The sequence below is a fragment of the Copadichromis virginalis genome, linkage group LG1, assembly GCF_057382275.1.
Source record: "Copadichromis virginalis isolate Kocher_CV1m ecotype Utaka linkage group LG1, C_Virginalis_male_GT1.1, whole genome shotgun sequence".
NCBI classification, from domain to species: domain Eukaryota; kingdom Metazoa; phylum Chordata; class Actinopteri; order Cichliformes; family Cichlidae; genus Copadichromis; species Copadichromis virginalis.
The window spans coordinates 38617022-38630553 of record NC_140618.1 but is presented as its reverse complement, the minus strand read 5'-3'; the positions used below and the strand labels follow the sequence as shown (position 1 = coordinate 38630553).

The 13532-nt window shown below is 41.5% G+C and overlaps 1 protein-coding gene across 3 annotated transcripts in view; it reads left to right on the top strand.

The window, feature by feature from the left end:
- The window catches only part of large2 (LARGE xylosyl- and glucuronyltransferase 2), a 137190-nt gene that overhangs the window by 109783 nt on the left and 13875 nt on the right, over window positions 1-13532 (top strand). For 2 of the 3 annotated variants that reach the window (XM_085461828.1, XM_085461837.1), the window contains 4 exons: window positions 2677-2966; window positions 5629-5711; window positions 9590-9713; window positions 12232-12403. In XM_085461828.1, the coding sequence (XP_085317954.1) occupies window positions 2677-2966; window positions 5629-5711; window positions 9590-9713; window positions 12232-12403 (669 nt within the window). Of the gene's footprint in view, window positions 1-2676; window positions 2967-5628; window positions 5712-8381; window positions 9101-9589; window positions 9714-12231; window positions 12404-13532 lie in introns of those variants that run through there. The other variant, XM_085461845.1, reaches the window with a different exon arrangement.

Sequence of the window (13532 nt, the reverse complement as noted above, 5' to 3'; positions counted from 1 at the left end):
TAATTAAATTTTTGCTTGATGCATAAAGTTAAAAGATTAAAACTGATAAAACAAGTTTTAAAAAGAGACTTTTCCATTTGATTACATTTTGTATGATGGATTATGTAGAAAAAGTAGAATTGGGCTGAAAGATCTATCACTTTATCACCTCTTCAGGTTGTAAACCGTTTTTTTAAAAAGTAACTAAGTAACTAAGTAATTAATTACTTTTGAAAATAAGTAATCAGTAAAGTAACGGGATTACTTTTTTGGGGAAGTAATCAGTAATTAGTTACTGATTACTTTTTCAAGTAACTTGACCAACACAGCATGCATAGTTATACAAGTATAACACACAGTGAAATGTAGCCTGACACGCTCCTCGACATGTGCAAAAAAAAATTGGGGGGGGGGGGGGGGTGTAGAGGAAGAACATTATATATATATATGTGTATATATGTGTGTGTGTATATATATATATATATATATATATATATATATATATATATATATATATATATATATATATATATATATAGGAACCATCATGGAAGGACAGGCCCCTGCACGGTATGTACCACCGGCAGATAGAGGAGGTGGCTGATATCCAGAAATCCTACCAGTGGCTGGACAAAGCTGGACTGAAAGACAGCACAGAGGCACTAATCATGGCAGCACAAGAACAAGCTCTGAGTACAAGATCCATAGAGGCTGGGGTCTATCACACCAGGCAAGACCCCAGGTGCAGGCTGTGTAAAGATGCCCCAGAGACAATCCAGCACATAACAGCAGGGTGCAAGATGCTAGCAGGCAAGGCATACATGGAACGCCATAACCAAGTGGCCGGCATAGTGTACAGGAACATCTGTGCCGAGTATAACCTAGAAGTCCCGAGGTCAAAATGGGAGATGCCCCCAAGGGTGGTGGAGAATGACCGAGCTAAGATCCTGTGGGACTTCCAGATACAGACGGACAAAATGGTGGTGGCTAACCAACCGGACATAGTGGTGGTAGACAAACAGAAGAAGACGGCCGTAGTGATCGATGTAGCGGTTCCGAATGACAGCAATATCAGGAAGAAGGAACACGAGAAGCTGGAGAAATACCAAGGGCTCAGAGAAGAGCTCGAGAGGATGTGGAGGGTGAAGGTAACGGTGGTCCCCGTGGTAATCGGAGCACTAGGTGCGGTGACTCCCAAGCTAGGCGAGTGGCTCCAGCAGATCCCGGGAATAACATCGGAGATCTCTGTCCAGAAGAGCGCAGTCCTGGGAACAGCTAAGATACTGCGCAGGACCCTCAAGCTCCCAGGCCTCTGGTAGAGGACCCGAGCTTGAAGGATAAACCGCCCGCAGGGGCGTGCTGGGTGTTTTTTATATATATATATATACACACATTGGGTGAATGTGCAGTAGTAGCAGCAAGCAGGTGAATTCTGTACATTAGTATGAATAGACATCTGACTATTTTACAGGATAGACAATATAAACATATTTAAAATTAAAGGAATTGAAATGTACATTGTGCCTTGGATTAGTGTCTGGAAGACACTTGTTGTTGTTGTTTTGTTTTTTTTAATTCTCCACATTGTAAGAAGTTTGAATTGAAGCTTAACTCTCTCCAGCTTCATTGAAATTATATTTAAGCTGCTGGCAAAATGAGAAATGACTATATAAAAAATGAACAGACAACACACACACACACCCTGAAGCACCGCGGGAATGTTCACACCCGAGTCTGTCAAAACATTGAGGAGGCAGTAAGGTGGTGAAAGAGGAGCGAACAAATGTGTGAGAAGCCAATTTTCAAGTGTGAGCCGCAGGAGACGTTCTCAGACTCTCAGCATGCATGAAGCCAAACATGAGTGTGCTGCCTGTGATGTCACCTCCACAGGTCCTGGTCGGGTTTTACACTTCCTGTTGTCGTCTCCAGAAGTTTGGGCAGAAGACGACAGAGCCCGTTAGCAGCTTTGCTATAACTGTACTAATTAATCTGGTGTTTAATGGAGCTGTGTCTGGCTGAACTGCTTTTTTGGCAGGGATTGTGGTTCTTCAACATACCGAACTAACACAGGAGAATAATCATTTTTTACTCAACTGCAATTATTTGACAATTATAGTTACTTTACAGTGTTGCATATTATAATACATTTTTCTAACTACCAGCCAACCCAGTGAAGGAGTTTATGTGCAGCGCATGTTTGAACTGTGAATGAGTAGAAAACCAGCAGCACCTAGCAGCTCAGTGCAATAATATCAGTAGAAGACAGCTACCATGTGGAGATCCAGAAGCTACAGTACAGTGGGAACCACAGTGAGCTGTATGGATGTAATGAGCCGACCCTGGTAGATGGGACCAGTGTAACTGAACTAGATACCTGACTACAGATGCATCTACCGACTAAGTAGTAAGTTAAGTTTGCTGAGGTGCAGACAAGTGTTGGATGAATAAGAACTACAATAAAAACTGAGAAATAAAGGCTAAGAATAGCCTCAAATGGGCCAAAATTGCTGCTGGAACATGAAACAGTTATCAGAGATTTCAAACCAAAAGACATGCGCCAAATGTTTTTGAATTGTTAAGGCTGTAGTAAAAAAAGAAGAGTTCTTTTTTATTAACTGCAGAGCAAAAGCAATGCACAGGTTACATGTTGTTTGCTTCCTGCAGACAGCCTGACAGTGCCTCACTTTCCTTCCTTAGATGGTCGTTCCCTTCTCCTGACTCCTTGCCTGGCGGATACTCCAGCTGCCCAGGTCCTAGAGCGGGCCGTCCTCGAGTCGCGGGTTCGGGAGGTGGAGGAGGAGAACCGACAGATCCGCCTGCAGCTCAGCCAATCGCAGGGTATGGCTGGCCAGGCAGCGGATGGTAACTATGGCAACCAGCAGTGGGGTGCGTCTGCAGACACGGGGCCCGAGGATGGCGACAACACGGCCGAGGAGAAGAACAACCACACGGGGTGTCCCCGCTCACCCACCGTCCAGAAGTGTGAGGTCAGGATAAACTCTGCTAATGTAACCGACCCAGAGTTTGGGCCGGTAAAACAGATTAAATGTTCCTGCAAAACAGGGAAATGATGAGACAGAGACGACTGGTGAAGTTTCTCTTTGCCTCGCTTCTGCCATATTTATTTATACAATCACATGTATTTTCAATTTGCATCACCAACATTCTCCATATGCAACAGAAATAAGAATACAACCGTCTGTATGTTCAAGCTGCAATACCACAGTCTTTACATGGAAAACAAAAATACTTCATGTGTAGCGACCATTAAATCATCTACTCAGCTATTCTCTCTGAATGACAATTCAAAACAATATGAAATGCATGTTCAAATACATTTTTACCTCTAACTTTTGTCCCAAATACCTATGTATTCTGATTGTTTTAACCAACATACCAGTGCTTGGTCTTAAACCAATTCAGCTTAGTAGCTCACAAATACATGAAAGAGTCATGTGTATGCTGGCAGGCTTAGCTTTAACATTCTCAAAATCACTTTTCAGAACCAGTAAACAGTCGTTCTTCACTGCCAACAGCAGATTAACATTCATATTCACAATATCAGGACACAACAGGGAGCTTATTCAGCTAAAACGACCTGAAATAAGGGGAAAAAGGAAACCAAAATGGCACCCGCGGCTGGCTAGGCTTTGGCATTTTTCCAGTCCTTCTACTTCATAAAAAGTAACAAATAATAGGGTTTACCCACTGATTTATCCCCCCACATTTAGCTGTGTTTCTTATTAATATTTTACAACTGTTTTAATATAGTTTTACCGGTTACAAACCTGCAAAACAGGGAAATGATGAGACAGAGGCGACTGGTGAAGTTTCTCTTTGCCTCGCTTCTGCCATATTGACTATGTGCACAAGAAAATGCTAACTTCCTGGTTTGAGACTGGATGTAGGGTTGTGCATTTCCGGTAGCTTTACTTTGCGGTCAATCGCTACTGCGAAGATATGCTCCAAAATCATGTCCAAAACTCGAAAACGGAAAGATCGCGTTAAGTTACAAAGAGCAGAAGGTGGGAACACTCACCACTGTTGTGTCATAAAAAATCTAATGATCAATTATGACGTTTAAAGCGTTTAGATCGATCAGTTGTTTACATCACTCAACACAAGCAGAACTGCATTACTGCAGCAGAAGACACATCGTCCACATTCAGAAGTATCTCTGTATAGTGACTGGTCTTGTGATTTAAACAGGCAAATGTTCAGCATTCAAACTGCAGGTGAACAATAGTCAAAACAGATGTTTCCCCGTTATGTCGATATCAGCTAGTCAAGTACACACCTACACAGCATGTTAACAAACCATGAAAAAAGCCACACAAAAAATGAATGATTGCTGGTAACGGTTTCTATAGATTAGTATTTACGAAGGGTATGTTGTGACTTACCTTCAAAATTACTGTGGTCCCTCGCTATAACGCGGTTCACCTTTCACCTCGCTGTTTCGCGGATTTTTTAGTGCAAGTTTGCATGCTTTTTTTTTACGTCACATTGTGTCCTGCGTCCTGATCGCTGCAGACGATCTCCGTGACGTCTCTCCTGTACAGTACAGAATCGCTGCATCGATCGTTAGCAGTGTGACTCTGAAGTGCAGTACTGTATGTCCACGATGTCCACGAAACGTTTTGCACCGTCAAAAAAAAAAATTGGCTATTTGATTTCACCTATCGCTGGCTATTTTTAGGACATAACACCCGCGATAAACGAGGGACAGCTGAGAAATATAACATTTGAATCACTTTTCTCTTTTGCTCTGAGGCGCAGGGGAAAAATATCGACAAGTCGATGAACATCATTTACAGATATATTGGGTAAATGCCCAAGACATCTATAGAAATGTAAATCGCCGCTTGATTCATTCATTTGCTTAACTTATTTTGGACGGTAAACAAGGCGTGAATAGGACACCGGAAACAAAGCTCCCCACAGGAGTTTCCGCACCGGAAGTAGCATATGTTAACGTGCACATAGTCAATTGGAGAGGAGGACCTATGACCTCGCTATTCTGTCTCACTGAGCAATGCGCCACCTGGAGGCCGGGGGGTGCAACTACCTCATTACACATAATTCACTTCGGTGACAAATCTCTCATTTTTTTTTAACAAGTACTACTTCTGATGGGATCACACATTAGTGTGTCACACTAACAGCTGCACTGATGGCTAATCACAAACAGGAGAGAATTTCCTGAACAAGAAGCTCAGCGAATCACAGTGGTCCATTCAAACTAATTAATGGGTGAGGCAGAGGTGGGTTAGCAGGGTCTGAAATCCAGGGGAACACTTTGTTCTTTGATGTGATTTGCTGCCTTTGAGCTCCAACTTTTCAAAGTCTCTTCTGCTGAAAAGCGAGTGTCGTGAAATCATATATGTTTGAGAATCTCAGTATGAAAGTTTACATCAGAGACGGGGGCGAGTGACACGCACCAGCAGAGCAATATAGCTTCAGTACTTTAGGAGAAGACTGATGACACTGTGTGTGAATTAGCACATAGGGCAGATCTATAACTGCAGTCACATCTAGTCTGCTGTGAGCTTGTGATGGAAGCTGTTAGCACCCATAATGGGAAGTATTCATGCTACAGGCTGACTTTTGCCAAAACTCAGAGCTTCTTCTTCTTCTTTTTTCCTTTAGCTGATCCATGTAGCGTGCGTTTGTGCCGGTCATAACGCCAGCAGAGATGTGGTCACACTGGTCAAGTCGGTCCTCTTTCACAGGTGAGTCTAAATTTGTGTCAGTTCTCTAGTTTAGGTTTTCTGTAAACAAAAATGTATTCTTTGAAGGTCACCCTAAAAAGAGTTATTTAAAAAAATGAAGAGACTGAAACAAAATGAGCCAATGGACCTTTACACTGTAGAAATTAAATCAAGCAGTTTGATTGGTTGGTAGTTGCTGCAGGCTAAAGTCTCTGCTGAGGTGGTCCCATTTCCCAGTTAGATTCATTCAGCTTAAACAGGAAACAGACAAAGTGAAAATGTTATGGTTTAGATCACATAAGAGTCATATTTTAACAGACATTTTAAGGTTATTACTGAAAGGATCTAAAAGTATATTACATTGGTTTAATTAAATGGATGCAATCAGATGCTAAAAAATGAGCAAAAAGGGATGTACAATACTTAAATTATCTCAGCTGATCAAAATATTATTTCTGTCAACCAAACATTTAGCCTTCATTTGCTTTGGTCACATCAGCTAAACAAGCTAGAAATTGAATGTTCTGTCTCCAATTGCTCAGACAGGTTGCTTCCCGCTAGGTCAGAGGTCAGCAACCTTTGGCTGAAGAGCCGTATCTGGCTACGGGCTAGTAATAAAAACACTGATTTATTCCCTTATATCTGTCATCTGTCCGCCAGCACATCTGTGTGCTGCTCTCTCCCCCCCCCCCCCCAATTGTTTGGTAGAAGGGTCTAAAATGGCTCATTTGATGTTGAAGGTTTCACACCTGTACTAGCTGGTCACTGCAAGTACACTCAACAAAAATATAAACGCAACACCTTTGTTTTTGCTCCCATTCCCCATGGGATGGACGTAGAGACCTAAAATTCATTCCAGATACACAATATAACCATCGCTCCCAAACAGTGGTCACAAATCAGTCCAAATGTGTGGTAGTGGGCACATCTGCTATATTGAGATAATCCATCCCACCTCACAGGTGTGCCACATCAGGATGCTGATCTGACATCATGAGTAGTGCACAGGTGTACCTCAGACTGCCCACAACAAAAGGCCACCCTGGAATGTGCAGTTTTTTGCGCTATTGGGGGTCTGGGGTCCCAGAACCGGTCAGTATCTGGTGTGACCACCATTTGCCTCATGCAGTGCAACACATCGTCGCATGGAGTCTATCAGATTGTCAATTGTGGCCTGTGGAATGTTGGTCCACTCCACTTCAATGGCTGTGCGAGGTTGTTGGATATTCGTGGGAACTGGTACACGCTGTCGTATACGCCGGTCAAGCACATCCCGAACATGCTCAATGGGTGACATGTCCGGTGAGTATGCTGGCCATGCAAGAACTGGGACATTCTCAGCTGCCATCTGCCCTGAACAATGTGAACCATGATTCATCCGTGAAGCGCACACCTCTCCAACGTGCCAGACGCCATCGAATGTGAGCATTTGCCCACACAAGTCTGTTACGGCGACGAGCTGGAGTCAGGTCAAGACCGCGATGAGGACGACGGGCATGCAGTTGAGCGTCCCTGAGACGGTTTCTGACAGTTTGTGCAGAAATTGTTTGGTTGTGCAAACCAATTGTTCCAGCAGCTGTCTGGGTGGCTGGTCTCAGACGATCTTGGAGGTGAACCTGCTGGATGTGGAGGTCCTGGGCTGGTGTGGTTACACGAGGTCTGCGGTTGTGAGGCCGGTTGGATGTGCTGCCATATTCTCTGACACGCCTGTGGAGACGGCTTATGGTTGAGAAATGAACATTCAATGCACGGGCGACAGATCTGGTTGACATTCCTGCAGTCAGCATGCCAATTGCACGCTCCCTCATTGCTTGTGGCATCTGTGGCATTTTGCTGTGAGACAAAACTGCACATTCCAGGGTGGCCTTTTGTTGTGGGCAGTCTGAGGTACACCTGTGCACTACTCATGATGTCAGATCAGCATCCTGATGTGGCACACCTGTGAGGTGGGATGGATTATCTCAATATAGCAGATGTGCCCACTACCACACATTTGGACTGATTTGTGACCACTGTTTGGGAGCGATGGTTATATTGTGTATCTGGAATGAATTTTAGGTCTCTACGTCCATCCCATGGGGAATGGGAGCAGTAACAAAGGTGTTGCGTTTATATTTTTGTTGAGTGTACTTGCAGGTCACCAAATACGGAAAAATGCAATGCAACAACCTGCAGCCACCATTTTTTCATAGTTGCAAGGAGGACGCAATCCACTTTCAAACTGACATAATCTCATCATGCTAACTAATGTCACTTAGCTGTAATGTAATCATAACTTACCCCAGCCTTTAAGAAACACTAAAGTAAATCTGACAAACTAATTTCATTTCAAATCTACTCTTTACCATTCTCAGTGACTACAATGTTTACAGGAAGTTGGAAAAAGTGTTACTAAGATATAGGAATCTACAAAATGCTACAAACACATTTTTAGAGAATTGTGTTCAAAAAGACAAAGTGTTTACAAATGGTCAAAATGCATGACTTTTTCTGCTCTCTTTAGAAATGGACAGTCTGTGAAGAGCATACCAAGAGCACAATGTGCAATCATTAAAGAACCAGCAATGTGAATGATTTGTCATTAGTCAATACATAATAGGTTTATTTATTTTATTTATTAGTCACACTATGTTTGTCTATGTTGTGCCTTGGAAGAAGATTTGTTTGAGTAATTCATACAAAAATCCTGGTCATTCCAAAGGGGGTCACAAAATTCTTCTTTTTGTAATAGATTTACATACAAACCCACTTTTACCTAGATATTCTCAGATATACATGACTTTAGAGTTAACACGAGATTGTACAGGAGAAAGAAGAAGCTAAAGTATTTGTGAAGCCTTCTTCAAACATGCTAAAGGCAAATAAAAAGAAAAGGATATTAAATAAAAGTGATAAGGGACAAAAAGAAATGTTTGTGGGGAAATTGGATAATCAAAAACGAGATAAAGACCCATAAAGGCACTCTTGCTTCAAGCTTTTGTTCAAAGCAGGCAAACTGTAGAGCTTGTTGATGAAGATAGCAGCTCCATGAGCAGAAGGCTGCTAATTTAGAAGGCTAATGATGGTGATGCTTTTAGAGGGCTAACCTTAGCTAACATGAATAACTACTAGTATTCAGCTTTATCAGCGACCCTGTGTGGGGTTATTATTCAAGAGAAGAAATGTACTACAGATTACTTACTTCTTTTTAAATTTATGCAGTATCCTGCTTAAGTACTCATTATACTATATAAACCTCAGGCTACAGTCCCACACAGACACAAAATCCTATCCTAACAAGGACACGCATTTGATCATTTTGCTGGCGTTACATAATAGAATAAACCCACAACAAAAAGCAAAGTTTAACACCAGTCCAAAGAAACTTCAAAGTGATAGCCAAAGAGGTTCTGCTACAGACACATGTACAGGTGTGGTTTGGGGTTGGCATACACTTAGCTCTAATGTTATTCTGAGCTCTTCCCTTTGTGTTAGCGCACTAGCTTTACATTAGCGTGTTAGCTTTGTGTTAGCATGTTAGCTTTATTTTAGCAGGTTAGCTTTGTGTTAGCGCATTAGCTTTGTGTTACCGTGTTAGCTTTGTGTTAGCACGTTAGCTTTGTGTTAACTTGTTAGCATTGTTTTAGCAGGTTAGCTTTGTGTTAGCAGGTTACCTTTGTGTTAGCAGTAAAACGCAGTTGTTTCTGTCCCAGATGCAGTTTGCCCTTTACCGTTGTACTGATGTGCTTTTGTGCACTACAAATAAAAGAGATGCCCATATCACCGTAGCATGTTACATCACTGTCATACTGAAAAATGTAATCTGATTACAGTATTGCATTGCCGTGGAACGTGTTGACATTTTTTTCCTCCTACTGGAAGGACCTCCTTGACCTTGATGCCTTTTTTTTATTTTTCAGGAGAAATCCTCTTCACTTTCATTTTATCACTGACACAGTAGCAAATCGAATCCTGAGTTCTCTGTTCCAGTCCTGGATGGTTCCATCTGTGCAAGTCAGCTTCTACGATGCAGATGAGCTCAAGGTAAGAGCACGCCTTGAATGTACACAAACCTCATCCAAATACATTAACACAGCCCTGTTTCCTGTTGTCTGTTAGACAAGGTGAGTCAAAGTCAGACCCTAAATTTATCACATCAAAAGAAAACCTGCACAGTTCAAAGCAACAGCAAGTTGTGAGGGTACCGTTGAATATATTTCCAAATCTTTACCAGAATAGTTGCAGAGCATCAAAGAGTGGGAGACAGAATAAGAGCTGCACGGTACAGTATGCATCTCTAAGAGTCTGACAGAGGAGGTCACAGCTAGTGTCTATGTGCTTGTCAGATCATTTGTCACTTTAGCAGAGATCAGAACATCGTTAAAGCTCTCTGATCTTACTTTAGGATGAGATAAAGGGTCAAGCTCCCATTTAGCTTCGATTGTACTCATGTTGGTGCTGAGGGGTTTCCAGCCTTCTGGTAAGGCACAATGCAACACACTGTAAAATTTGACTTTACTTTAAAAAGTTATGCAGACTTACGGCCCAAAAACGTTAAGTAATAACTAAAGTTATGCTACGTTGTTTATTTTGAACATGCAGCTCTTAGGTTTATTCAATTTAAAGATAAACTTTATACATTCAAAGTTTTATACATGTTATGATGCACAGATTCAGAAAATGTCATCTCTGTAGTCAGAGATCTTAGTTTTTGTTGATTTCCTGTGCCACATACACCACACAGCTACAGGAACACTGGTTTTAATAACACCGGAGCCTCAAGCCTGAACATGAATACTGACAGAGTCATTGCTCTCCTTGTATTATTCTTGACCTGTTAATTCACTGGCCACGGTCACACAAACACTGGAAATCACATCAAACATTCTCATGAATCTAAGGATAAATATTTTTCTGTATAATTTCAACATTCTTTCTTTTTATGTATTTCTCAGATATATCATGATAAGATAGGTGGGGATTATGCCCCCCACCCCTTTATGTTAATGGTCTAGTCCAGTATTTACTTGGCCTGTGACTTAACCAATTAACTGCTGTCAGCTGGCTTACCTATGAAGATGTGATTGGTTAATTTGAATTTTTTTCTGTTTCCTTTATTTAAGCACAAATTGTGTTATCTGTTTCTATGACCCTGATGAAAGCCACAAGCCGACACACGTTGGTCAGTTAAGAAAATTGTTCCTCTTTACTTTTAAGTGTTGCTGGAGTTCATGCTTTGTTAGTTTCTCATCCTCTCCATGCACCTTGGAAGTAGGTGAAGTTGTGGCAGAAATTTTGCTGCATGATATTAGAGATTACGAGTCTCACAAGTGCTTGCAGACAGCGGTGTACAAGTGTTCCATATTTAGGCCAGATAAGTTGATGTATGTGAGGAAACCAAGTATAAATAAAGTTAAATGCACTCATTTGATCTAGGTAAGGTTATTGTTGAGTTATCATTGTATTTAAAGTGGTGCCCTGATATAACACATTCATATAGTTATATAATGTTAGCAAACATTTGCTGTCTCGAAATGGTAACATGCGTTTTTCACATGTTTGATCTTTCACGTATACTTTTTTGCGTTGGCATGTGTGGTGTTTCCAGTGCTTGTTGACGTCCGCCTCCTTCAGATATAGAGTAGAACAAGAGTATATGTAATTGTATTGGTGTATGCTGCCCTCTTCAGTCCTGGGATGAATTGCAGGATTGATACATAAACTGCCTGATCCACTGCCCCACAGCAACAGTTGCCCAAAGGCATGTTACATTTTAAGATAACCCCAGAATAATACAGAGAAAACCCCAAATATCAGATGACAGTAAAGACTTCCATGGAATGTGGAACGTGGAACTCCGTCAGTCATGGATCGGTGTCCAAGCAGTGTGGGACCATCTAGACTGGGAATGGGACAAAACAGTCAAAACATCCAATTAAGTGTCACTGAATTAAGACTTCTGCTCGGTGATTCTGAGCCGCTCATCCACCTCCTCGAAGTTTAAAGACAACAATCACCACAGGAGCTTTGACTCGACAGAAACGACTGCTTGTTAAGTTCGAAAAGTCAAGTGACGCATGAGCACAAAGACGCCAAACGATTTATTTTAAAATCATAACTGTTCTGTTGGAGTGGCGGGGAGGGAACAAGCCTGAATTTGTTTGTGTTTCCAACCTGCATCACCCCCGTCACATCATCACATTCTCCTCTCCCTCACAGTCTTAGTGCTAAACAATGAGTCCTTTGTGCTGTCAGAAGCCTCGACCCGCAGCCTCTCTCTTCAGCTTCCTCACACTAAAACAGGGAAAAACAGCCAAGACTCTAAGCCGATTATGTTTGCAGATGATTCACTTATGCAGTTACAATTACTCAGAATCAGGAGAATTAATTAAAAGAGTCTCTTAGCAGATACAGGGAAAAAACCCAACAAATTGAGGCTTTGCCAGAATGTCCTTATATGGCTTTGTCTTAGCCCACATACTGGAACTGCGCTCATACATAATGAACAGCTCAGAGCTGTAACAGCTTTAAGAGTTACTGTTGCATTTTTTTCTCGTTTCAGTCCGAAGTGTCGTGGATACCCAACAAACACTACTCAGGTATTTACGGCTTGATGAAGCTGACGCTAACCAAAGCTTTGCCCTCCGACCTGTCGAAGGTCATCGTCCTGGACACAGACATCACCTTCGCTACGGACATCGCTGAACTCTGGGGCATTTTTAGGAAGTTTACTGGTGAGATCCTCAAACCTGACATTGACAAAAAAAAAAAAAGTCTCCAAAAAGTCAGCCGGTGCTGACACACAGAAATGTCAAACTATAAATGAGAAATTTGTGAAATTCCAAAACTTGGAATGGTGCGTAAAATATAAATAAAGACAGAACCCAACAATTTGCAAATGTCATAAAGCCATATTTTATTTACATGGCACGCTATACCACATTTAAAATGAGGCAATGTTTTGCCATTTTGACTTTTATGGCAGCAGGACATGTTTACCGCACTGTAGCATTCGGTCTCTTTGTAACAACAGCTGCCAGTTCCACAGACACTAATGCACCGCCCTACAATCGAAGATCTGGGCTTTTGAACTGAGTGCTGATAACAAGCCAGCTGACCGATTTCCTCTTTAGTCCAGAGGATGTGTTGACTATGTGGTGTGGCTGTAGCTCAGGAGGTTGAGCAGGTTATCTGCTAATTGGAAGGTTGGTGTTCGATCCCCGTCTTAGCCCAAGTTGCTCTCTGATCTATCCATTGGAGTGTTAATGTGTCTGAATGTTTAGATTCACACAATCGCTTGATGATATTATGTACTCTAGACACAATTTTCCATCGAGGAACATTATTCTGAAATTGTTCCACAAAGAATTTGAAGACAGAGTTTTTACAGATTTGTGAACCTCTCTGCTTCTCTTTTTTATGCCATGTTAAAGACCTGTTGCCAATTAGCCTAATTAGTTACAAAATGTTCTTTTGTTGCCATCAATTTCAAAATGAGCTATTTTTTTTCATGAAATAATAAAATATCTCAATGTAAAGTTTTGTTTTCTGTGTGCTACTGTGAATAAATTGTGGGTTTATGAAAATTTCAAATCAATGTTGTTTTTATTTTTAGGACTGCTGTGTACCATCACACGTATCGAAAACCATCAATAAGTTACTGTTACTGAAAATCTCCTCAAGCAGACCACAGACGTACGGATGTATCTGTGGGTTTTAGATTCATTAGCGGGCAGACGCTGCCAGCAGAGTGACTGCTGTTTAGTATGTGACGCCTCGATATCAGTTATCAAATAAGAAATTAGAATTTTTTTTAAACTAGCTGAATGAATGATGAAAGCAGTTGGTTACTGTGAACACTGA